Here is a 26,340-nt window from a genome sequence, read left to right on the forward strand (position 1 = left end):
TTTTGAATAGTATAGTTAATGATGGAATGAGAAGTTCATTTTCAACCTGATAACAGGAAGAAAAATATACCCATGCCTTAATAAAAATATAATTTCAGAGGTAAGTGAAATCTTAAGAGATCATTTAAATTCAATCCCTTTGTGAAAAACCGGCTTCCAGAGAAGCCAAGGTCACACAGCTACTCAAAGCTATGGTTTCCTGACTCGCAGTTGAGTTGATTTCTAATATAGTTGAAAAGCAAAAATTCAACTTAGTATTAATGGTCAACAAAATGAAGAACTATTTAAGTACCTTGTGTGTCAGACTGAGGTCAGGATCCATTTTAATCATTTCCCAGCTTCCATATCCGTACTCGTAGATACCAATTAACAAATTGGAATCATCTTCTTTGCCCCAGTCTATATCAAAATGAGCTGCCTTTGTGTGGCATGGGATAGTATACCTATTATTAAAGTTAATAACCATAGTCAAGTTTATAATTGCCTTATTAGAAATTAATTTTGAAAACATTTAAGTCATAGGAACTTCAAAATGTTATACTTTATTTTTAAAAAGATTTGATTCAAACTGGCAAACGGCATAAAACATTTTTAACAAATTCATACTCAAATTACTGAATACCAACAATTTTTTTATAATGGAAGAAGGAAACAACTCACTGCTTTCTTTCCTCTGGATCTGAAGGAATGGATCTATGCAAGGGTATTAATTCTTCTTCATGGGAGATGACTAGCTTGGCATTCACCTGTACTCCTGATATTCGGAATGTTGGACCCTTTACTTTTCCAAGTCTACCACCTTAAATTTTTTTTAAAAGAGCATTAAAAAGTATAAAATACATAATTCTACAAAATACAAAGCAACATATTATATATAAGCTATTACTCATATTAGTAAGTATTACTTATTTACCTATAAGTATTACCTGTTTATATTAAGGGGAGGCTTGCTGGCAAACTTTTAAGTTTCACTCCAGTATATTCAGTACATACTAGCGATTATAAAATAAGCAGATGAGGATTCACAAAAACCATTTTGGGCACTTTATCAATTGCACAACATATATCAATTTATTAATACTGTCAGTCTTTCAGTAAGTTTTAGTATGATTTTTTTTTTCAGTATATCCGATTACTGAGTCTTATCTAAATATTTTTATTTAGGTAGATGAATTGCAAAATAAGTATAACGAAATAACTAGGCCCAAAACCAATGTCACATATGTATACTTACAATATCTCATCTATACTAAAAATATAATATACCTAACAATAATTCCTCATGTTACCTCCCAGCCAGAATATACCAGGCAGATAGATTCTACTGCCTTTAATAATGCAATCCTATTCCTCATTTCCTACTACCCAGAAATGGCCTGGCTTTGTTTTATGAAGCATTTTTAACACTACTTATATAATTAAGATTGATGTAATAACTGAAGTTACCAACACCTACCTAATTCATTAAGAGTGTATTTCAAAACTTCCATTTACCTGTCTTTAAATCACTTTCATTTTAATATTACCTGTTCGTTCTGTTCCTGAAGAATTGTCCTTCAGAGCTTTAATGCAACCATTATGTACCAATTCTCCTAGTCGTCTGAGGTCTGTCTCTGACTTATCAACTAATTCAGCATCTCGAGCAATTGCATCCAATCTGTAATAAAATAATACAATTTTCAGGTAAATATGCAGAAAAAGTGGAGCCATTTAAGATACATATTATAAGAGTGAAATTCTATATTCTTTTTTTTTTTACTAGGCACTGAGGAGATAATATGAATAATGATTAATGTTCAAAACGAAATGTTTTTCACTGTACTTCATGCAAGTCGTTTCAAAATAAAACCAAAAATACCTCTATTGTAAGACAGGATTTTGAGGAGGAAAAAATGAATAGTCTTTGCCACTCTATATTGAGAGAGTGGTTTTGCCACAACAAAGGACAAGGAGTATTCAAATCACAAACAATTATTGAGATTAACTGATAAATAGAATTGGTCTTTAAGTCAGAAGGCTAGGTTAGCAAGTCAGCTTCTATAAGGATGAATCTGGTATTTTATAAGTTTGTGATAAAAAGAAAAAGCATTTGTGGGGGTGGGTATAGCTCAATGGTAGAGTGCATGCTTAGCATGCACAAGGTCCTGGGTTCAATCACTGGTTCCTCCTGTAAAAAAAAGAAATAGAAAAGAAAAAGCATTTGGGAAGTCTCTTACAATTATAAAAATGCAAATATTTTACAGACATGTATTTTATAGGGAAAATTTCACAGACTAAAAAGAATTAAGGATAGTATAAAAACTTAAAAAATCTATGTGAAATCTGTTTTCCACAGATTAACTTTATAAAAACCTGTTAAAGCAAATTTTTAAGAAAGTAGCTAAAATGAATATTAGTATATACAAAGCTAACAGCATGTGGCAAATTTTATAATTCTATTGAGAATGGCAAATATATTTACCTTTCCAGAGGGCCACCAAATTTCTTGTAACTCTTGATAAACCTAACAGAAAATAATTGTTTGGTTTAAACATGGGTTTCACTATTCATTAAAAAATAAATATAAATATGTAGAAATAAAGATAATACTGTTAATGCAAAAATTAATTCAAGGCACTATTACTAACAAAAATAAACAAATGTTAAAATATTAAGATATATCAAGTAAGATAAGATGTTTAGAAACCAATATAAATAAAACAATAGAAGCTAAATTTTATTTTTGAAATTATTTTACTATTTTCACAAGACTGAAAGTTTCAAGGCTACCATAGGAAGTGTCTCCAGAATTACCAATCACATTACACCTCCTCACATTTCAAGTGTTGATAAAAGTTTACTGACTATATAGCTTTAATTCAGATGTATGATATCATACTAACAGGGAAAAAATATTAGTTAAGAACCAAGCTACCCAAGTGGTTTATGGATGAGGGAAGATATCCAGGAAAAGCAGAAATGCCTCTTCAACTAAAGACAGAAATTCCAGCAAATCAGAAGGTCATGAAAGTACCCTAAATACAATCTAACGATATTTTTATATTTAGGTTTTTGGCAGAAAGAATGAGGAACAATTTTATCAGTCAGGGTCTATGATTTAAAAGAAAAGAGTTACAATGGACTGAAACAAACAACAAACTTTCAAAATACAACAATAAACAAACTCACAAACTTCATAAGCAAAAATATTACATAAACAAAGTAAGCTATAAGCCCTTTCCCTTTTAATAAATCTGTATATATGAATAAAAATATTTTGAAAAAAAATCTACAATTTATCCTGCAAGGCCAATCTTACCTCACTTCCTAGACATATCACAAACACTTTAACATGGTTACTTTCAAAAAGGAAATCACGTCAGTGTTAAAAAACTAGAATATAGAACTAAATTACTCCTATGTAAAAAGAGTAATGTTGGAGTCATAAATGCAGTGATAATGTTTAATAAATAACCTAACATACTGAAATATGTATGTTCATTATTCAAAAGGGTCACTATTCTGAACCACATTAATTAAAGCAAAATAATTTAGCAGTCTAAATAGAGTAATAAATAACGTGGAACAATTAGGTGCCAAACTCACTTTTTTCCATGGTTATGATGAACAACCAAAAGCAGAACCACCCAGTCCCTACCCAATTATCATACATTTGCTGCCTCTAAAACTTGCATCTTAATCTTTAAAAATTATGGGATTTCTAATACTTTAATTTCACCCTCTACTAAAAGCAAGTTGGAGTAAAACAGTCTCAGGTCAGCTTACCGCCGAATTTCTGCATCACTAAATCCTTTAATATTTTCCCGAGGGATAGTCCGTGGTCTTCCACGTTTCTTTGGTCTTTTCCTTTCAGAGATCGAATCACTATCAGATCCAGAGTATCTCCTACTTCTGCTGCGCCTCCCTTCACTTCCATTGAAACTAATCTGGAAGTTGAAAACAAAATTTTACCCAAGCTTAGAGTAAAGAAAACACTATAAAAGACTGATAAAATAAATTCAAATATTCTTCTATATATCAAAAACATTAAATAAAATTGAAAAGCAAACAAAAAACCCCAGAAAAATATAGCATGTTAATGACAAAGAGGTATTAATATCCTTAACACTTAAAACATCCTCATAATCAGCAAGAAAAACACCGATTATCCTTTTGTAAAAATATGTGAAAGGGTTACTAACAGGCAGTTGATAGGCATTTTTCCTGACATCAGAAATGTAAAAGAACACCAGCCAAAAGTTACTTACATTAAAAAAAAAATTTTTAAATGCAAACAATCTGTTCATCAAAAAAAGACTGGACAAATAATCTATACAACAAAAAGTTGAGAAGCCATTTAAAATTGTTACAGAATGATTAACATACATTATACACCATCAAAAGGAAGAAAGCAAGTTCCAAATTAATGTGACTCCAATTAAACTTGGCAAATGAGATATATTTAAAAAAATACTGGAATTCAGTATACTGTATACCATAATGTTACTATGGTATCTCTGAACAGATTGATTGTGTCATTTTTTTTCCTGTTCTTCTAAATATCTACTAATTAGGTTAGTAATATGAAAAAAGTGCCAGTTGAATCCACATAAAAGCGCCTTTATAACACCCATTAGTTCTTTAACAGATAAATCAAAACATTTTTCAGCAAGTCTTTAGAGTCCTTACAAAATCTCAGTACATATTCTGAACCCCTAATGCACTGAAAGCTAACTGCAAGTCAGCAATGGTATTTAGTTCTTACTCGTTATAATTTTCTCTCATCCTTTCACTAGATCTAATATAATGCTGTGCTTCCCATGCACTGTAAAAAGAAACCATAAGGGTTTTATAGAAATTAAACACCAAGAAACTACATACATGATCACTCTCAGGCCAAACACAAATTATCTGGCTCCATTTCTGCCTCAGATATAGAAAGTTGGTAGGTTGCTGCCACTCTAACAAGTCTAATCTACAAAATCATAAATTTTCTTAAACACATCAAAATCACAACAATCTAGTAGTCTAAAATATAAGGAAATATAGCAGATTATTAAAAAGTGATGGCACTCAAACACCAGCTCACTTGTAATACGAATGACAGACATCAAGTACCATATAAGCAGGTGAGAGGAAGTTAGCTCAGATTTGTTCAAGACTGAGTGTGGGCTACCATGAGAGCAGAGGGTCCTAGGGGGAACCTGCACCTACTCTCAGGTGCTTTTCCACAAACCTCCACCAACCTACCAGGTGCTCATGAGAAAGACTACAAACAGGACTGGAGATAAAAGAAAACATTTCCTTGACGGTGAAGGTCTGGAGAAAGAGAGCAGTCACCTTTCAGGAGATAGGCAGGAAGCCTAGCCAGACCCTTCTCAACTAATGAACTGAGAACACAGGAGAAGTCCTAAATATGGTTGCAGAAAATAAAAGTAAGTAGCAAAGCAAGGACCAGGGTGGGGTAAGTCCTTCATCTACCTCAGACTCTAAATTTGAGGAGAAACCAAAAACTCAGTAATCAAGATAATGCAAAGAGGGCTTATATTAAAGTTCTTCCTTTGGTCACAGAATCCAGTATATCTTGGTACAGCACTGTTAGCATTATTTAAAACTCTAATATTTTGTTCATTTAGGCAATAAAATAAACACCAAGAAATTTCTAAAAATTCAAATCACTCAGGGTATGCCCTCTGACCATAAAAGAAACTAGATATCAGTAACAAAGATACTTGAAAAATCTCCCAAATATTTGGAAATTAAACAGCATACTTCTGAAAAAGCCTATGGGTCACAGAGGAAGTCACAAAAGAAATCAAAATATTTTGAAAGAAATGAAAATGAAAACACAACAAGTATCAAAATTCAGGAGATTCAGAAAAGACAGTGCTTAGTGGGAAACATGCAGAATTAAATGCTAATATTTGAAAAGGAAGATCTTAATTTAATGATCTAATCTTATACCTTTAGAGACTTGAAAAAAAAAAAGCAAAGCAAAAGAAGGAAGAAATAATAAAAGGCACAAGTCAATGAAATTTAAAACAGAAAAATCAATGAAACCAAAAGGTGGTTTTTGAAAAGAGTAAAATTAACCATAATCAAGGAAAAAATGACCAATATTAGGAATGAAAAGAGGGAAATCACTAAATACCCTACAGATACCAAAAGAATAAGGGGATTTTATAAATAATTTTATGCCCATAAATTCAACAACCTGGATAAAAGGAACAAGTTCCTTAAAACAATCAACCAAACTCATTCAAGAAACAGATACTCTCAATAGTTCTATATTTACAAAAGAAACTTAGGTTATAGTTTAAAAATCTTCTAACAAAGAAAACTTAGGCCTAGACAGTTTCCCTGACAAACACTGCCAAACATTTAATGAAACACTTTCCAACTCATTGTATGAGACAAGCATTATCAAGTCAGATAAGTCGTAAGAAAACAAAACTAAGGATCACTATTTCTCTTAAACAAAGAATAGCACGGTGTAAATACTCTTACGATATAGAAATATCTTTCAAATTAAAAAGTTACCTGTTTTGCGCAGTTTCTCATTCTTGGGAGCATATAAATTTCCTCGAGTTCCTTTTGTCTTTCTTCCTCTTCTAATCGTCTTCTTTGATCTTCAGGAATGATTTCTTCCCAATTCTTGGAATTTCTTTCAGGTTCCAACTCAATATCATCCTCATCCATATTTGAAAAGTTGGCAACCTGAGAAATTACAGAATTTTAGCAGAATATATTCGCATTAAAGAATTCATCCTTAAATTATATTTTTCTTTTTCAGCAGGGAGGAAGAGGCATACCACAATAAGATAGTAACACTTAAATATCCTCAGGATAATGAATATGACTATGGATTAAACCAAATATGATTGTTAAACTAAGTTTATTTCTTCATTAGGTCAAAGTAGGTGAAATCAAATGACTTCTAAGAATTCTCTTTCAGGAATGATTCTCTTTTGCCCTGATGATAAAAAAATTATTACTCTAAGTTAAAAGAATAAGAACAAAGTAATTTATAGTGGTAATGTGCTAAATGACCTTCTGCAGTAATTATCACACCAGTCCATGAACTACAAAGTGCTGTAGATAAATCCAATATTATTTTTCTGAATCATAAAAATAGTACCTAAAGAGCTAATGACAAGACACAAGGAACTCTGAGAGAATAGATAAATTTATTTAGGTTCCCTAAGCCCTAGTTTCTTCATCTCTAAAAGTTAGATAGCACACTAACTTTTGTGAGGATTAAATAAGATAATACATTTAAGGACTTATTCTCCAACTTCAATTCTTTCCCATTACAGTAAATCCTCTGCACTTCAGCCAGAGTGATCCATTAAAATTACAAGTTTTTATTCACTGCTCTGTCTCTGTGTGGCACATTGCAGATGCTCGATATTTATTTGGTGAATGAATGAACGACATGAATTGATCCTTAAAAAACCCAGTTCATGGAAAATGGTTAGGATACAGAGCAACCTATTTCTTTATTCTACGTAACTGGCATACAACTTACTCTATGATGTAGGTTGATTTATGTTGCTTTAGGACTTCTGTCAACCTTTTAGCCCTCACCAAACCAGGGGTATTTATAAATATTATTGCTTACGTTGTGTGACCGCATTTGCTTGATTTTTCTTAGTCATAATACTGCTTAAATTAATCTAATGTCAAAAATTGTTCCAACAAAAATCAGCTAAAATTCTTCAGTCATGGAAATTGAAATAAGAGATCATATTCATGCATTTACCCAAATATTTGAGGAAACAGCCCTCCCCATTCCACTAAGCATAGCTATTCATAAATGATTTGATCCCTTTCAAATCATGTCACTGATGGTTTGTCAGAATAAGAGAAAAAAATTTTATATACCTCAGCAAATGTTAAGACAAAAATGTTAAACATTTTTATAGACTACCTTACTGATCATGTTTAAAGAAAGAGGAATAAAACACTAAATGACAAAAAAAAAAAAAAAAAAAAATCAGAACCTCTCAATTTATATAACTAATATTAAGAAAAAATTTGAAAAACCTACCTTGAACTGAGAAAGTAATTCATCTCCTACAGTTAAAGGGCCTGGTTCATTTTCATGAGTTTCAGCCCTCTTCAAGATTTCATCTATATCCATTTCCTAAAGAAAGAAAGAAATCTTCTATTTTAAATATATACTTTAATATATTTAAAAATAAATATACTTCACATTTACAATTTTAAAAACGACACATTTTGGGACAATTTTTTTTTTTTTTACCTGGGGCTCTTGTTCTTCTCCCTCCGGTTCCTTGAAAAGTTCCTCAGCACCAAACTTTAAAATGGCTGATAATTCTTCTTTATTGAAAGGAGTAGAACTGAAATAATGAAAAACAAATAAAAATACTTAATATTAACAGTCACAAATTTAACATTTACACAACACTTACTACTTATTGACAGTTACCTTTATAAAAAATTAATATGACATAAATATAGGTCAAGCATTACTAATATACTTACTTTAAAACTAAAGAACTTGAAACCTAGAAGTTAAAGGGTATTCCCCCAAGATTACAAAACTAGAGTGGTGAAACCATGTACTGAATGTCTATCACTGACTACAAATTATTTCAGTGCTTTAAAAAATAAAATCACAACACTAAATACAGTACTTCAATGATCTGCTTACAGTAAGTGACATTCCAGAAAAATGGATATAGTATGATTCTAAAAGGATATTTTTTTAACAGGAAAGTAACTACCTTGAGGGGGCAGAACCTGTATGTAGTACTGTCTTCCCAGTTGTGTCCATTCTTTGAATGACAAGATGATCTAAAACCATCTTCTTTTTGGCCCTTTCAAGAATATCCTCTTCAACTGATCCCTTTGTAACTAGACGATAAATGTTCACCTGTAAAGATACACGTGATAAAACCTAAAGTGCAGTAAAAAGGATTCATTTTGCTAATGTTACATGCCCAAATATTGGTACCTAGACTGAAGCTCATCCTGTATGATGTTTTCACTGGTCAGAAGCAAAATAAACAGTTGTTACATACAATAATACATTTAAAGCTAAAGTTTCTTCAATTTAAAGATTATTTTGAGAGTATGTCCCTCCTTTTTATACCTCGGTTAGGAGATTTTATTTGCTTTTGCTTTTTTTTTTTTTTTTTTTTTTTAAGGAATGACAGTGACTTTTAAATTATCTTTTGGTGGAGGAAAAGGTAAACTTATGACAACCTTATACCAGTTCCCTCAATTCTGATTAACATTACATTATTCCATTTAATCTAAAATTCTGTGAATTTCTTCTCAAGTCAATGATGAAGCCATTAAAAACAAAAAAAAGCTTTCCATAATTGATGTGTAGTAATTTCTCAAGGTCAGTGGTTCTATATCAAACAATATCACAATATGGGGCTATTTTGAAAATTTATAGGAACATTTTTAGTTTTAACAGTGACTAGGTGGGCTTATCAGCATTCAGAGCACAGAGACCTGGGATAGTAGACATTCTTCATTAAACTGAACATTCTGGCAAAATGAAAAATTATCTTGTAAGTTTTTCAAGAATTTTTAAAAACCTCTGAAATTTACTGTGAGTCTAAATTATAACTATTTTAACACAAACATGAAGTACTTTCAGAGTTACAATACACACTAATTTTTTCAGGATTATAAACCATTGTGTGTATCAGTAGATAACTGGATACTGTTTTATTTGGATCTTTATCATTACTTACCACTTCCATATATTTCTAGTATCGGTGTCACCAATAAAACTCACCTGTATTACTAACCTACAACTACTCATTTGGTAGTTGCTGCATGCAAATATGTCCAGTGCAATTAATAACTACTCCCCAACTCATTCATAATACAGGGCTATTTCAACTCTTCACATATACATTAGGCCTAATTAACCTGTGAAATCCTATTTCCTTACGTTCTCATCTTTGACAGTCTATAATTTGTCTTGGCATGTTGTTATTTCTACTTCAAGTTTCCCTCTCTTTATCATGTACAAGTAAGTCAGTTATTATCCAACCTAATACTATTTTTCATTCTGTTATGCACAAATATACCTTTGCTGTTTCTTTCCTTTGTACTTTTTTACAGAGAACAAGTCTTGCTCTTATTCTCTCAACTTATTTTTACATCCCAGTATATACTGGAAAGAGCTCTCTTTTTTTAAAAATCTAAATTATTGTTAGGGCATTAGGATGACCTCAAACTACATGTATCTAATTCAAGACAGAAAAAGGGGTGCTAAAAATAACTGTCATAAAAACAGGTCACTGGGTCTGATAAATTTAAGAACCACTACTTTAAATACAGTCTTTTTATTCAGGGGTATGCAATGTTGTTTCAGAGTATAAAAATGATAGGAAGATACATGATCCATTCCTGATGGGGCACAGTTTAATAAGAATTATCTGGGTAAAACATTTTTTAGATTATGGATTTATTCTTCAGTAGAAAATATGAATGTTTCAAAAATTAAAATCTGCTAAGCCTCTGTGGTACTACATGTTTATATCTCCTGCTTTGAAAAAGTTTGAGAAATACTACTTTAGATGGAGGTAAATGAATTAAAAGACAAGGACCAAGGCACTAAAAGAATGACAGATGGTTTTTCTTAAGGGCTACTACAACTGTGCCAGATAGTTGTACAAAAATTATGAGTGGCTTTTTTGCATAGAGAATCTTGTAGGCACATGAATAAAACACAGGCTAACAAAAAGGAAGCAATGTACTGAGCAAAATCTTTCAATAGTTAAACTAAGTTTATGAAGGCATTTTAAAGTTACATATATTGAATGAAATACTATATTCTACAGTTGTAAACAGAATAATGATCCAAAAAGAGTACACGATCCTATTAGGCATCCTCAGTTCTGTCAGGAATTTCCAGGTGATTTTGGTAAATGTGAATTCCTCATCACCCTATCTGTTAAATAGCAACATGACTGTTTCAATGATCTTACCAGAAGAAAAACAAAAATCACTTCCAAGCACTCATAACAAAAAAAATCCTAAAAGAGTAAAATAAGAATGAAAAATACCTGTTTCTTTTGCCCAATTCGATGAGCTCTCGCCTGTGCCTGAAGATCATTTTGTGGATTCCAATCAGAATCAAATATAACAACAGTGTCAGCTGAGGCTAAATTAATTCCTAAACCTCCAGCTCTTGTGGAAAGCAAAAAGCAGAAGTCCTGTAAGGAGTTATAAACAGGCATGATTTTAAATTCTTCTAAACTGTGAATAATCAGTATGAAAATTTTACAATTTAATTTCTGAATTTAAAAAGTATGTTACCAATAAGACTGAAAGACAGTTTTAAAAAATACTTATAAAACACATAGACCTCTAGAAAAACCAATCAACAAGACTCCAAAACATAAATATATACATATACACACATATATGAAAACAGCAATTCAACAAGAACTCCAAATGAAAGTAGGCTAATTTATTTCTAAGCAAATTAACTGTCCTATGATGAAATACTACTGATACGAAAGGGTAAAATTCTTCAGATTTAACACAGAATACTAATTTTAAAATCTCACTTGCAAATCAAACCAGCTAGCACCAATAACACTTGTGTTCTTTTAAACTACAAATGACTAAAATAATGACAAAACACTACACTTTTACAAGTGTTCATACCTCTGATCCTTCAGCATTAAAATGATCTAGAGCTTGTTTCCTCAGCTCCCCTTTTATTGATCCATCTAATCTCTAGAATAAAACACATTAAAATACTGCAATAGTAACAGAATCAAAACTTTAAAAACGAATTGAAATCAGTTATGAAATTAAGTAATGCAAATGCAGCACTGCTTTTCCTAAGGCTAGAAGGTACTTATAGGTAGGGTAACAATGCCCAGGCATTGTATCTCCAGAGTCCACGCTCATAACCAGCAGCACTGCTTTTGCTAACAATAAATAATAGAACTGGCTTTGTCATTTTGCTTGAGACCCACTGTAAGAATATACTTTGCATGTGAATGAGTACATAGCTGTACAACCAAAATAGGTTTCATGACACAGTGTACTGTGATACACCCTCATAGTTTATGATCTATTTCATTTTTTTAAAAATGTTGGTACAGCCCATTAAATTGATTCCCAGATCCATGAATATGTTACAGCCCACAGTTTAAAAAACTCTGAGCCCAGCATGGTTATGCACCAACATGTCAATGTCACCTGAGAATTTAGAAACATAAATTTTTGAGCACCATCCCAGTACTAAAATCAGAAACTCTGAGAGAGGGATCCAGCAAAAGCCCTCCAGTTTAAATGCTGAGAATCCCTGATTCAGGGCACTACAGGCTCTAGCTGAATAGCCCACATTTGAGTATCCTGAGTATTCATGGTATCTTGGGCAAGAAATTTGACTCTTATTCTTGTCAGTTTCCTCCTCAGTAAATGGACATAATACTATTACTTCCTTCATAGAATACCAAAGATTCAGTGAGAGAACGTAATTCAACACTTAGCACAGCGTCGTGGGGGAAGGGTATAGCTCAACTGGTAGAGCGCATGCTCGGCACCAAGAGATACTGGGTTGTCTCCCCAGTACCTCCTCTAAGCGGAAATCAGTGAAGAAACCTAGTTACCTCCTCTTCATTAAAAAAACACTAAGCACAGTGTCTAACATATACTGAGTGTTACTAAACATTAGCTAAACAACAGATGTCCAAAATCAAAAAAAAACTTAAAAGTGTTATATTTCTGTTCCATTAAAAATTATACTTGGTGAAAACTTTTAAAAAATAGTAGTATTATCATGTACTGAGGCATGACCTAACAGGCTGGGTTGGGGATGGGGAACACAAGAGGGGCAACCAAGGTTGACAGCTTAAGGGTAGTTTCTTTTTGAGATTATGAAAATACTCTAAACTGTGATGATGATTGCACATAACTGTCTATATATTAAAAACCACTGAATCATAAACTTTAAATGGATGAATGGTATACAGTGGAAATTACATGTCATTAAAGCTATTAAAATAAAAAAATCAAGCAACAGTACTCTTTCTACTTTTTCCCCTAAATGACTACATGTATCTCAGTCATGTTCATACCACCCAATACGTGTTCTTCATAGCACTTACCAGAGTTGTAACATTATATTTGTAATTACCTGGCTTAATGTCTATCTTCCACACCAGGTTGTAAGCTCCAACAGAACACAAACTATGTGTGTTGAGGTTCATCATTATAATTCTACTTTTATTTTATTGCCTGCACTAAATATACATCATTTACTAGCTGTATATGCACAGTGTTTCCTATGTTCCAGGCACTGTTCATAAAATTACTGGAAGGATTAAGTTAACTATTAGATGTAAAGTGCCTAAGACTAGCACCTGACTCTAACATTCAACACTCATTTCTACTATCTGTAATTACAGTGAATGAATTTCAAAATAAATATTGAATAGATGGAATATAAGTCCATTTTGATCTTGCTATCTTCCCTAAAGTCACGTAGTTTCATTCAGCCAACTATGCATTAGAATAACTGTGAACCCATAATCTTCAAAATCTCCAATAGTCCTGGTAACATTCACAAGAATTGCTCTCTCTTGCCCTTCCTCAGACTAAAGCCTAATACTAAGGCTGCCCCTTTAGATTTGAACATAGAGAAATACAGAATTAAAAGCAAATAAAAATTAGAGAAAAGAAAAACTGCTTTGCTGTTAAATATAAGGTCAAGAAGAAAAAAAAGCAATAGTGACAAATTTTTTAAACAGATCTACTTTCTTTAAAAAAAAGTATGGCCTACATAAAATCTACACTTCATCTGCAAAAGAATTTCAAAGATCATTTTGTAGAACATGCTCAGGAATTAGATGAAATTTAAATCAACAAAAAAGGCCAAATGAAATGCTTACTTGAAAGGGGAACTGACGATATTTCAAATATTCTGCAAGTATATCTAACATCCGCACCATTTGAGAAAAAATAAGAACTCTATTGCCTCGTTCTCTTAGGCGAAGTAAGAGTTTGTCAAGAAGAATCAATTTTCCGCTACTACGGATTAAGTGCTATAAGAAAACAAATCAAAATTGTCATGTTAAAAAAGCCAATAAAACGAAATGTGCCTCATTTAACACTTGTTTTTTTTAAGTATTTTAAATTGAGATTTAAAATTTTCATAATGTTGGAAAATAGTTTATTTCAGTTTTCAAAATATTCTAGAACCTTCATCATTTTGCTCTATGACTATAAATATATTCTAATTTATAAGTATAAGTCACTTATCCTAGCACTTCAAAGCCCTACTATGCTCTGCGTGGCCATTATGCCTTCTTCACACACTTCATTTCTCTTCTGGAAGTGATAGGAAGGATGAGACCTAAGGTCTAGACGCCCTTCTTACCATGTGTCATACCACAAATTCAGCACAATCACTAGTGAAGTTTTTTCAGAATTAAGAATACACTAACGGATTTTTGCTGGATAAAGTATCACAGCCCATGGTTAGAGATCCAATTTTGGAAAAATGATTAATTGTATAAATTATAATTTTAAATCTTTTTATAAGACTGAAAAATAATATATACCATTATTTAATATATCATTAACCAGCCAAAGAGAATTTCTAACATATTAATTCAGTTATAACTGAAATAAACATTTCTAGAATTTTGCTTTACCACAAAGTAACCATATTTCAAAATTCTTACTTGTAAGGCCTCCTGTTTATTATAGAATTCATTATTATCTGGTGGTTTAATGAGGTAGCAATGGTTACAACATTTCTTTAGCTCCATCATAATATTCAAAAAGCCTGAGGTACTGCCCTTGGAACCTTTGCTGAGGGCTTTGTAATTCCTAGTTAATATCCATCTGTTTAAAAAAAATATGAAAATTATGTAGCAGAACAATTACCAGGATGAATTCTAAAACCATAGAAAAAAAAATCAAAGCAAAACTGCACCATTATGAAGTTCACAACTGCATATACAATGGAACAAACCTTGTTCTCCAAACTGATGAACCTCATTCATAAGACTAATCAGAACACATAACTTGTTAACTGAACCATTAACTATACACAGTAAAGGCTTAATGTAACATACTGAATACAGTGTATTAATCCCTTTCTCCCCAAAATTTATTTTTTAAATGGTCAACTGTAATATCTTACCCTTTCTACAAATTTCACATTCCGCAGCTAATGAAGATACCAAAAACCTCATAAGGATACCTTGTCTAGCCACACTGCCTTCTCTGAATTACAATTACACAATACACATACAACTTAGAGAAGAATTATGAGTGGTTATTTTATTACTGCAAACGAGACATAACATTTCCTCTCACCATGATCTACCTTGTCTAACTCCTTTTATTTTCTTCCTTTTTACAAAGTTACTCCTCAGAGGGACTTGTAACAATTATATCTCTCATTTGCCTCAAAGTGATAGAAGGTACAGGAAGAGGGAGTACAATTAAGACTGGCTATGAGCTGAAAACTAAGCTGAGTGATAGGAGTTCATTACATTATCCTATTTCTGTATATATTTGAAACTTTCCATAACAAAAACCTAAAATTTATGTAATAAATGTACTTTTTTACATAGATGGCACTTAAAGATTTTACCATAAAATATGTTTCTCAGAATTCAAATGAATGTAGCAGTGCATTTTATGCAATTAAATATTTAAATAGATATTAGAACAGGTATTTCTTTTTGATTCTTCCAAAGTGTTACTATATAGATCTGACATACATGAGTTATATAAAATACGGTTCTTTTCAGAAAGCAAGGGGCCTAAAATTTTGTTCTGAGTTTCTTTTTCTGGCCTCTACCTCTGTCAATTACATGATTTTCATAATTACATAATAATGCTTTGGTAGCAAGGAAATCCTAACACTTGAAACCCTCTTAATATATGCCCAAGAGTTGGACTGCTGAATCATAGGGTAAGTCTATTTTCAACTTTTTAAGGAAACTTCATACTGTTTTCCATAATGAAAACACCAAACTATATAGAATAGGGAACTATATTCAATACCTTGTAAAATGGCTTAAAATGAAAAAATATGAAAGGGAATATATATATATATAAATGTACAAATGAATCACTACGCTGTACATCAGAAATTTTAACACTGCACCGTAAACTGACTACACTTCAAAAACAAAAACACACGATATCCATTCTATAGTGTATCAAAGGATGCAACTGAGAAAAGCAATTAATGATGTGTTAGAAAATGAATTATTTAGTCTTATGTCACCCATGATCTTGGACATGCCATTGAATCTCTCTTTGCCTCAATATGCCACAGAATAAGCAATTCTAAAATTCAGTAATTGCTATTGCTCTAAGACTCAACTGGGGATGCGGGGCACCTCAATGACACAAGGATGGGGGGTTATGTAAAATTAAATATTCAAAACATGTACTCTTGTTTACATCTTACTTGTAGTATTGTTTCTGTAAAGCACTCATTTCCATTCTTAAAATCTGCTCAACCTTAGCAGGAAGAGATTTTTCCACATCTTTCTTAACTCTGCGTAACAGAAACGGCTCAAGCTCCTTGTGGAGGCTTGCATAACCATATTCTCTGCCTTTGCCATGTTCTTCTTCAAAATCTTCCCAGGAAGAAAACCTTAAAAATTTAAGCAAATGGAAGAATCATGAAAGAAGTCAACCTGCATGTGAGATTTTTCAGGGTACTCAGATATAACAAAATAGAGATTTTTAGGGGAAAAAATGAGCTAAAATTAATCACGTCTAATAACTATCCTTCCAAGAAATCTATTAAATATCTATATAGAGATAAAATATAGTTGTTTCATAAAAATTTTGATTCTCCTTGAGTTAAATAAAGATGAAGTATTTTCAAATATGTAATTATCACAAATATTTTACAAAGAAAGTTCTGAATCTACTGAAAGAAAACGTGTATGTGACCATTTGGACGTATGCGATCATTTGGACAAGTTATGAATCCTTATTTAGTATGGTTTTCCTCATTTAGAAACTGGGATTTCCTAACAGCACCACGTTATTGTGTCACTGCTGCTGTTAAGTACTAAAAATGATACTACTTCCATTTTTTCAAGCAAGGTATATTTTGAACACAGGCAAAATCAACTGTTACAATTTATTACACATGGCTTAAGCTTTATTTACAAAATTGAAAAATTAAAATATTACTACACAGAATATTCCATCCCATTTCCTATTTCTTTTCTTCTTAATAATCTCTGGTCCAAAGAAAGAGGCAATAAAACCTCTTTCTGACTTTATTACCTACATTAATTATTTTCCTGGTAAACTTTGCACACAAAACAGTAAAACTGTTTAATTTTATATCTCAGTTTATCTTACTTTTCTGGCATAATGAAATGTAGCAAAGACCAGAGCTCTTTGAGGGAGTTTTGCAGAGGAGTTCCAGTGATAAGGAGACGGTGATTGGACTTAAAGTCTATTAAAGTTTTATACAGAAGAGAGTCATCATTCTTTAATCGATGTGCTTCATCTACACCTATAAATGCCCAATTCAGACCTCCAAGGAATGCCTTAAAATAAACAGAAGAACATAGTATTTTTAGAGAAAAATGAAATTCAAATCATTAAAATAAAGCAAATTTACAAACCTGTCTAATATTCAAATAAAAATTATGTATTAAACATGCAAAATAAAGTTCCTTCCATGACTAAGTTAGCCATCAGAAAAACAGAGCAGGGGGAGGGTATAGCTCAAGTGGTAAAGTGCATGCTCAGCATGCATGAGGTCCTGGGTTCAATCCTCAATACCTCCATTAAAAAAAAAAACTAAATAGACCTAATTACCATCCCCCCCAAGAAACTAAAAATAAATAAAATAATTTTAAAAATTAAAAAGAAAGAAAAAGAGCAAAATATCAAGTGATAAGTTTTTTTCACTGGCTTACACATTAATAAAGAAAACTTCTGTAATATAATTTAAAAATTTTATGAAACATTTTTAGCCTAAACTCAGTAGAAGCCTCTATTAATGTCAATTTGGAGAAAATATAACTTTGGAACAGTGTCTTATTCCAAGTATCGTTACAATTTACCACACGACTTTTAATAAACTGCATTATCTCCAACATATAAATGTCAGTCTCTGACAAAACAGAGACAGATCTGATTCTACTACTTAATAGTTGTAACACCTCAGGCAAGTTCATTGACCTAACTTAACTTTTCTTTATAATAGAGATAGCAGTATATTATAAAGTAACTATGAAGCATTAAATAAGACAATAGGTATAAAGCATTCAGCACAGTGCTTCACCCAGTGGTAGCTTAATCCTGTGAGGTATCTTCCTCCTCTTTAAAGACCTTACAAATCAAAAGGCACTGTGCCAAACTACTTTCATATTCTTTGGTTTGTTTAACAACACTTTTAAAAAGGAAAAGGTGACCTTTACTTCAAGGATCATAAAAAAAATAAATAAACCAGATTTGACCCATAGGCTGTAGTTTGCTTGATTTAAGTTATCTTCTCATCCTACCTACAACGTACAGTTAAGGAAAAAGTGACATACACCAAACAGAAAAACACAGATAATACACACCTTATCCTTCAGTAAGATTTCGTAAGTTGTTAATAGTATATTAAATTTTAACCGTTTGGTCTGTGGATGCATCCATTCATGAGTTCTTATCTATCCAGAAATTTAAAAAACAATTTTAAGACAAACATTAGGAATACTCTTAATTGAATATCTAAAATAAAATCCATTCAAAATACACATAGAACTACGTATAATATGTTTATGTAATAAAATAGTTTTAACTATCCTTTACATAGTCCAACAAGCTACAGTGATCTTACTTATCATAAATAAAATGAGAATAACATATCAAAAACTTCCATTAAAAAAGACACATTTTAAAATACACATTTCTCACTGAAGGAAGTTCTCGTCTGACAAAACACAAATGATTAACTCATGTAATAATATAACATTTATTTGATGAAATATGTCTCAGGTTTGCTTTACAATAATTGAGAGGAAAGTATCATGCAGAGGCACAGATGAAGCAAACAGGCAATGGTTAAAGCTGTGAAGTTGGAGATATGCACATGGAGATTTATTATACTCTTCTGTATGCTTTAACGTTTATTTGAAATTTTCCATAAGAACAGGAAAAAAATATATACATAAGGTAACACTAAACCAAAAATTAATTTTTATTAAGTTAATAATGTACGGAGTACTTTGTGTCAAGTTCAATGCTACAAACTAAGACTTTATAAAGAAAAATTTAAAAATTTGCCCTCAAAGACAAGTGTATCTAAATTTCTAAATTTGTGGAGAAACAACTTACCATGTTTCTGCTGTTAATGTCACCTAAATAAACCACAGCATTCATTTGAGAAGCCCATGTCTGAATCTCCCTTTGCCAGGAAGTGAGAGTGGAGAGGGGTACTACTAATAGAAAAGGTCCGTATAATTGGTGCTCATGAAACAAATAGTTCAGAAATGAGATCGTCTGTATTGTTTTTCCAAGGCCCATCTCATCAGCAAGTATGCAACTATTTCCTCTACAAAGTTGAAAACAAAAAGCATGTATACAATATTCAAATTTATAAGAAACCTTTTACATAACCCATATACAAATTTATATGAGCAGTTAAATAAATTAATCTGATAGGCATTACTGACAACATGCCATTTTTATTAACTGTAAATAAATGTAAAGGCCATTGTATAAGAGAAGAGGGAGAAGTTTATCATTTTAGGCCAAAAGCAGCTTAAAGATTTACAGTATTATCTATAATCAATTATGTAGATGAACACAATCTATCTACTACAAGTGGTAGAGTCCATATAAAACTACAGCTATGGTACAGTTAAAAAAAAATTACACCCTAGTCACCCACATTGCCAAGAACAGAGTAAGGGACATAGGAGAGAGGCCTAAAAGGGTACTAGAAATACAGTCCAGGATTAGTGTGAAATCAAGTATATATATTTTCTGATTTCAAGTTCAATGAAAACTTGTTTCAGTACTGCAAAAATCAAAAGGTTAAACTCTGCTGGATTTTCTTCTTAGTATTGACTAAGTATTTGTTGATACAGTGGGAACCTCAAAGACCTGCTTTTAAATGCCAAAGAGTCTTTTCTTTTACATTGGTGGAAATCTTTTCCAAATCCTCTATTTTTAAAATTGTTATCCTATCCTCTTAGACAATTCAAAATATACTTACTTGCACCAAGAGTGAGCAAGCCAATTTAAACCATTCAATTGATAATCTCTTAATTCTAAACCTTCATGTCCTCCAATATAGGACGGCTGCTTCTTCAGGGCTACAAATCTTGGCCTTTGTTTTAATACCTTTAGTAGAAATAAATGTTAATATGAAGAATTATTAAACACAAGAAATTATATTAAAAGATGAAGATCTCAGCTTTTACCATAAATTCTGAAATTTCATCTCAAATGATAAAGCTCAGAAATTCCATGATTCAAAATATATGAGGATTCAAAGACTGTTTTCTATTGCTATAACAATATACCAATGACATATTTTGCTCTCTTTTTTGAACAAAAAATGACGGCTGTAAGTACATGCTTGCTGAAATACTTGGGTCCTATGTAAAGTAAAACCTGTATTAAATTCATTCATTTAACCATTGTTCCAGGCCTGACCTGAAAAAAAACCATAAAACTGGCTTAAATTCCTATTTGGTTTCTGACTTCTAAACTACCATTATGAATTTAATTCCATCTTGTAATAAGAACACAAATTCTAGTAGTACATAGACCCTGAAACTATCACTTAATAACTTTACAATATTAGGCAAGGTAGTCCTGTTTACTTTCTTATGGGGACATCCCTCTTTTCCTTTCCTACTTTCAAGGAAAATATTCACTATATTTTAAGTCAAGCATATACATCTAATTTCCATGGAATTTTCCCTATTTGGTCTCCCTAAACCATTCCCCACAACTACCACCAATTTATTATCTTTCTGAAACAGTTTCACTTACCAAGGTTAAGACAGTACCACATGTAAGATATCAGCAATTACAGGAACATCATTTCCCATAAGACTTACCAACCAAGCAGTTCTCACCTTCAGCCTATCTGAAATCAGGAACCAACTCTCTATGTGGGCTTGTAATATTTATGAGACATAAATACATTTTCAGTAATTAAAAATAGCAAACAATACTCACTTTGCAATCTTTAAAAGGAGTAGTTTTTGACTGATTCCTGCTAAAATACTCATCTATGCATGCTTGAAACTTTTTGGAAATGAGAGCTCCATCTTCCCAGCTGCACTCTGAGTATGGAAGGCCCTGCCATTTGCAATAATAATCAGGATAGCCAGCTGCTGACTTCTGATTGGAATGAGCTGTGAGATAAATCAGGTAATAATTTTTTTACATTGAATTCTACACAAGGAATAATTCTTAGTAAAAACTATACAAATAAAAATATGTCATCTGGTTTACAACACTCTATTATTATAGTAAGAGCAAGCTACTGTATTTGATGTTTAAGCAGTAAATTTAAGACTTTTTTTCAGATTATTTCAAGCATGGAAAGATAAAGATATAATTAGAATAATTTATTACTAACCAATTATTCGCTCCACTATTTGATACTGCTTATGGAGATCATCTGTAAGTTCTTGCTGGCAATTATAATATTCCACATCTTCTGGAGAAGCATTCTTCAACCTGAAAGATTATTAATCCAGAAACAGACTTCAAAATCTCCTCTAACTAATCCATCCCTCAAATACCATCTGTAGCACAAAATCTCCCATTGTGCCATTTATCACGTGAGCCAGTTTGAATAACGAAGAAACTGAAATAGAAATAAAGCATCATTACTTTTTAACTTTAATATAAAACTTACCATCTTTTTGTTTCCTGATCTTTTTTCTTATAATTATCTAATTTTTTCATTCCTCTAACATTCTGCTGCTTAAGGGTTTCTTCTGTCTCCCAAGTATTGTGGATATGTGACCATCCTTTCCACTTTATTAAATACTGGACCTCTCCTGGTTCCTTGTTTTTTTCAAAATCTGCATTCGGGTCACCGTCTGCTTCAACTGCATAAATGGTTGTAGTAGCACCAGTAGCTGAAAAGGAAATCACAATACAGTCTACTTAAAACTGTTACAGAAGTATCTCCTTTCAACTCAAACATTCAAGAACATAAATAGAAAAAGATATGTTCTTTTAAATAAGGAAGGTGATAGGGTATAAGAATTTTGGAGAAATGATATTACACATTTATAAGAGAAACAGCATTTTAGAACAGAAAGGTAACCTAATTTAATCTCCTCAGTTTTAAAATTAGGAAAAATAAGGTCAAAACACAGCAGCACGCCTAAGATCATATAGCAATTTATAACTGATAACTGGTATACTGATAACTGAAAATTAAAATATTTAAAATCATCTTTGAAAAGTTATGTCTGAAATCATTATGTGGAAGGGACATCTGCACTCCCATATTCATTGCAGCATTACTTATAACAACTAAGACAGGGAAAGACCCTGAGTTTTAACCCACAGATAAGTGGATAAAGAAACTGGCATATACATACACATATATACAATGGAATATTATTCAACCACAAAAAAGAGGAAACTCTGCAAATTTGTGACAATACAAGTGGACCTTGAGGTCACTATGCCAAGTGAAATAAGTGAGAGAAAGACAAATGCCCTGTGACCCCACTTAATATACGGAAAACAGAGGAAGAAAGGGAAGGAAGGAGGAAGGGATGAGAGGAAGAAGGGAAGGAGGAATTCATGAATGAGAGATCAGATTTGTAGTTACTAGAGATAGAGGGAATATGATGAAGGCAGTCAAAAGGCATAAGCTTCCAGTTATAAGTAGGTACTGGGGATGTTAATGTACAACATAACGATTATAGTAAACACTGCTGTATGGTATATCTGAAAGCTGCTAAGAGAATAGATTCTAAAAGTTCGCATTACAAGGGAAATTTTCTTTATTTTTTAAAATTGTATCTCTAAAGAGATGAATATTAACTAAACTTATTGTGGTAATCATTTCACAATATATGTAAGTCAAGTCATTATGCTGTCCAGCCTTAAAACAGTGCTGACTGTCAATTATATCTCAATAAAACTGAAAGGAAAAAATGCATGTCAAGATAAGCAAAAAATAACCTATATATCTAAGATGAAAGAAAAAATGTTTTAAATCAAACCATTTGTCAAATTGAAAATACCTAAATAGCAATTACTTATTTATGCATGGTAACAGAAAAACTCAAATGCACAGGTTAAAATTTTTCTAATATCTGCAATATATAAAGTGAGATCAAATGGATACTTACTGGGAAGAAAATATTCAAGCCAAACAAAGAATATTTTATAGCAAATAAGTAAAACAGAAGAATTCTACCCTCTAGGCTTTCAAAATATTCAAGAAATAATTTACTCTAGTAAATATTATTCAAACAACCAAAAAATAAATATGCTTTTTAAAAGAGTACCTCTGGGATTTCAAAATGTAGAATAGATAAACAAGACTGTACTGTGTAGCACAGGGAAATACATACAGGATCTTGTGGTGGCTCACAGCAAAAGAGAATGTGACAATGAATATATGTATGTTCAGGTATAACTGAAAAATTGTGCTGTACACTGGAATTTGACACAACATTGTAAAATGACTATAACTCAATAAAAAAAAAAAGTTTAAAAATAAATAAATAAACAAAAGAGTACCTACCTCCTTTTCTTCCAATTCGACAATCCATAAATCGTTCTATTGTTTCAAACTCCTCTTCCTCAGGTTGAGGAACATCTTCTCCACAGACTTCCAGTAGATCATCAGAGTCTGTTTTCATTTCTTCATCTTCCTTATAGCTAACATTAACAGTTGCTTGGCGACGAGAACTTCTTTTATCATTATCATAATCTTCATCCTCCTCCTCCTCAGATGAATCAATCTGTCTCTTTTTTTGTCCAATAATCTTCCTCCCATTTTTTGACTTAGATCTAGGGAAGACCAGAGGATGAGAAGTATTTTACAGAAACACTGGCACAAAACAAGATTTAAGAAACTATAAATTAAAAAAAAGAATACCTTCTAAAACGAACAATTTTCAGCACCAAACCAGGAACATACTATACTTACCTATTTTGAGGTTTTCTGCTTTTAACTTTGTTTTTTGGCTCGTAATCAGACTCTGTTTCATCGCAACTACTTTTATCTCTTTCTTCTTCAGATTCTGAATCTGAGCCAGACTGAGATGGAGATCCCGACCCAGACATCTGCCAATCTTCACTGTATGTAAAGTATATAAAAGATATTTATAACAAATTTTGTTTCCAATAAAATACAAAAATCAAATAAACTAAATTATATTCCAGTTACTATAAAAAATACTATTGCTTTCACCAATTTTAAAATGTTTATAAAGTTAAGAAAAATGCTGGAAAGTGTTCTTCATAGATTTCTCCCATAACTCTAAGAGTTTTTTGTTAAATCATTTAGTTATGTCTCAATGAAGGGCAAATAAGGAAACTTATTTTGAACACTGCCACAGATGAAAACAGTATACTAATTTAAAGACTCAGAGGATTTAATTCTGAAAATTGTTTATAATTGTTATACTTGCCCTTTCAAAAATGAGATTCTAATCCCTTTCATTTTTATTTTCTGGAGACTACAATTTTTAATATACCTTTCAAAATAACTTTTAAAATACTACATATGTTCATTACAAAGCTTAAAATATAGAATCAAAAAAGTTAAAAAAAAAAAATCAGTCCATCTCAATCAGCAATGATTACCTTACCTTTGTTACTATTTTTAGTCTATTTAACTCCAATCAGTATGTAAAGAAAAAATACTGGATGCACTGTTAATATTCTGCTATAATATAAACTTCAAATGAAAATACACGTCAAGTTCTTATAGATACATTACACCCTGTCTCACAGCTACTGTTCCTACTGTTGCTCTCCATCTCTTGCACCAATTACGACTATATTAAAGGTTACGTAAGCAAGCATATGATAAAATATGGTTTATGATTTAATGGAGAAGCAAATTCTTCATCTTGAAATTTTTTTCAGAGTTTGCATATTAGAAGTAGAATAGACAGGATATATGAAAGTCTCCATTTTCTATTTTTACAATAAAAGTTAAAATGATTTTTTATATCCAACCAAATCTGTCCATCATCCCAAATGACTCTTGCTTTTAAAAACATTCTTTGCTTGCACCCTGCTGAGTTTAGAACTTCCTAACTCAGGGTAAAAGTTAAACATCTAATGAGACATAGTAGTTGAAAATGCACTTAGTAAATAAAAGACAGATCTGAAGAAATCAGCCAGAATGTAGCATAGCAATAAAGGATAAAAAACATGATACAAAAAGATTCATGGAGGATAGGATGGATGATCCAACAGATATATACAATAGATATGATCCAATAAGACAAATACAAAATATATCTATTAATAATAGTAACAGAGATTTACGGAATGAGAAAGAGAAAATGTCTAGAGATATAATGACTAAATTCTAAGAAACTAGTAAAAGATATGAATCTTCACATTAAAGATGCATTAAGATAAAGTCATAAAGTAGGATAAGTAACAAATCCAAAGTTAGGATAACAAAGTGAAAGTGCAGAATAACCAGACAAGAGATATAGTGACTAAGTAGGTCTTTGACGTTTAAAAATATATGGGGAGAGGGTTACTGGTAGAGCATGTGCTTAGCATGCATGAAGTCCTGGGTTCAATCCCCAGTACCTCCATTAAAAATATATATATATGTATGTATATGGGAAAGGAGTTATAGGAGATAAGGGCATAAAAAAATTCAGGTAGTTACAGAAAAATAACTGCTAGAAATTAACAATTTAAGTTAATCTAATAAATGTTATGAACAAGAATTTACAAAAGTCCACATTTGGCAATAACTGTTCATAAAGGAAGATACACAAAAACATTAGGATTTTCTTGATATCAAAGTGATCAGTTGAAAAAATGGCATACTCTTTATGCTTTTTCCTTTTGATCTCACTCGATGAGTCATCAGAATCTTCACTGCTAGAGGAATCCTATAAAGAAAAATTAAGTTAGTTAATGATTCGAATTTAACTATAATAAATTTTTGCTTGCTATATACTATTTAGCATTAACTTGCTAATAACAACTGTAAAGCCTCTTTTTTCCATGTTGTTCTATTTATACCATTAATTAGCACATAATTAACAACATTTTTATCGTAAATTTGTAACACAGCCAGTGAAATAACGTAAACATCACAATGTCAGCATTTTGTATAAAATCTTAAAATCTACCATCTCTGGAGAACATTATTGTTGCCTGGTACAGCCT

General features: G+C 31.7%; 1 protein-coding gene across 5 annotated transcripts in view; it reads right to left on the reverse strand.

Annotated features, from left to right (window-relative positions):
* CHD1 (chromodomain helicase DNA binding protein 1) overlaps positions 1-26,340 on the reverse strand; it is a 73,844-nt gene that overhangs the window by 19,793 nt on the left and 27,711 nt on the right. For 4 of the 5 annotated variants that reach the window (XM_032476420.1, XM_032476423.1, XM_032476419.1 and 1 more), the window contains 24 exons: positions 25,996-26,060; positions 24,122-24,271; positions 23,714-23,982; positions 21,857-22,082; positions 21,575-21,675; positions 21,169-21,347; positions 20,195-20,322; positions 19,312-19,528; positions 18,555-18,644; positions 17,338-17,528; positions 16,424-16,612; positions 14,676-14,838; positions 13,881-14,033; positions 11,644-11,715; positions 11,037-11,186; positions 8,730-8,878; positions 8,246-8,342; positions 8,030-8,125; positions 6,520-6,696; positions 3,766-3,926; positions 2,462-2,503; positions 1,527-1,657; positions 661-799; positions 293-443 (listed from right to left, as the gene is read on the reverse strand). In XM_032476420.1, the coding sequence (XP_032332311.1) occupies positions 293-443; positions 661-799; positions 1,527-1,657; positions 2,462-2,503; positions 3,766-3,926; positions 6,520-6,696; positions 8,030-8,125; positions 8,246-8,342; positions 8,730-8,878; positions 11,037-11,186; positions 11,644-11,715; positions 13,881-14,033; positions 14,676-14,838; positions 16,424-16,612; positions 17,338-17,528; positions 18,555-18,644; positions 19,312-19,528; positions 20,195-20,322; positions 21,169-21,347; positions 21,575-21,675; positions 21,857-22,082; positions 23,714-23,982; positions 24,122-24,271; positions 25,996-26,060 (3,486 nt within the window). The remainder of the gene's footprint in view (positions 1-292; positions 444-660; positions 800-1,526; positions 1,658-2,461; positions 2,504-3,765; positions 3,927-6,519; positions 6,697-8,029; positions 8,126-8,245; positions 8,343-8,729; positions 8,879-11,036; positions 11,187-11,643; positions 11,716-13,880; positions 14,034-14,675; positions 14,839-16,423; positions 16,613-17,337; positions 17,529-18,554; positions 18,645-19,311; positions 19,529-20,194; positions 20,323-21,168; positions 21,348-21,574; positions 21,676-21,856; positions 22,083-23,713; positions 23,983-24,121; positions 24,272-25,995; positions 26,061-26,340) is intronic. The other variant, XM_032476421.1, reaches the window with a different exon arrangement.

This window comes from Camelus ferus, chromosome 3 (assembly GCF_009834535.1).
Source record: "Camelus ferus isolate YT-003-E chromosome 3, BCGSAC_Cfer_1.0, whole genome shotgun sequence".
Taxonomy (NCBI): domain Eukaryota; kingdom Metazoa; phylum Chordata; class Mammalia; order Artiodactyla; family Camelidae; genus Camelus; species Camelus ferus.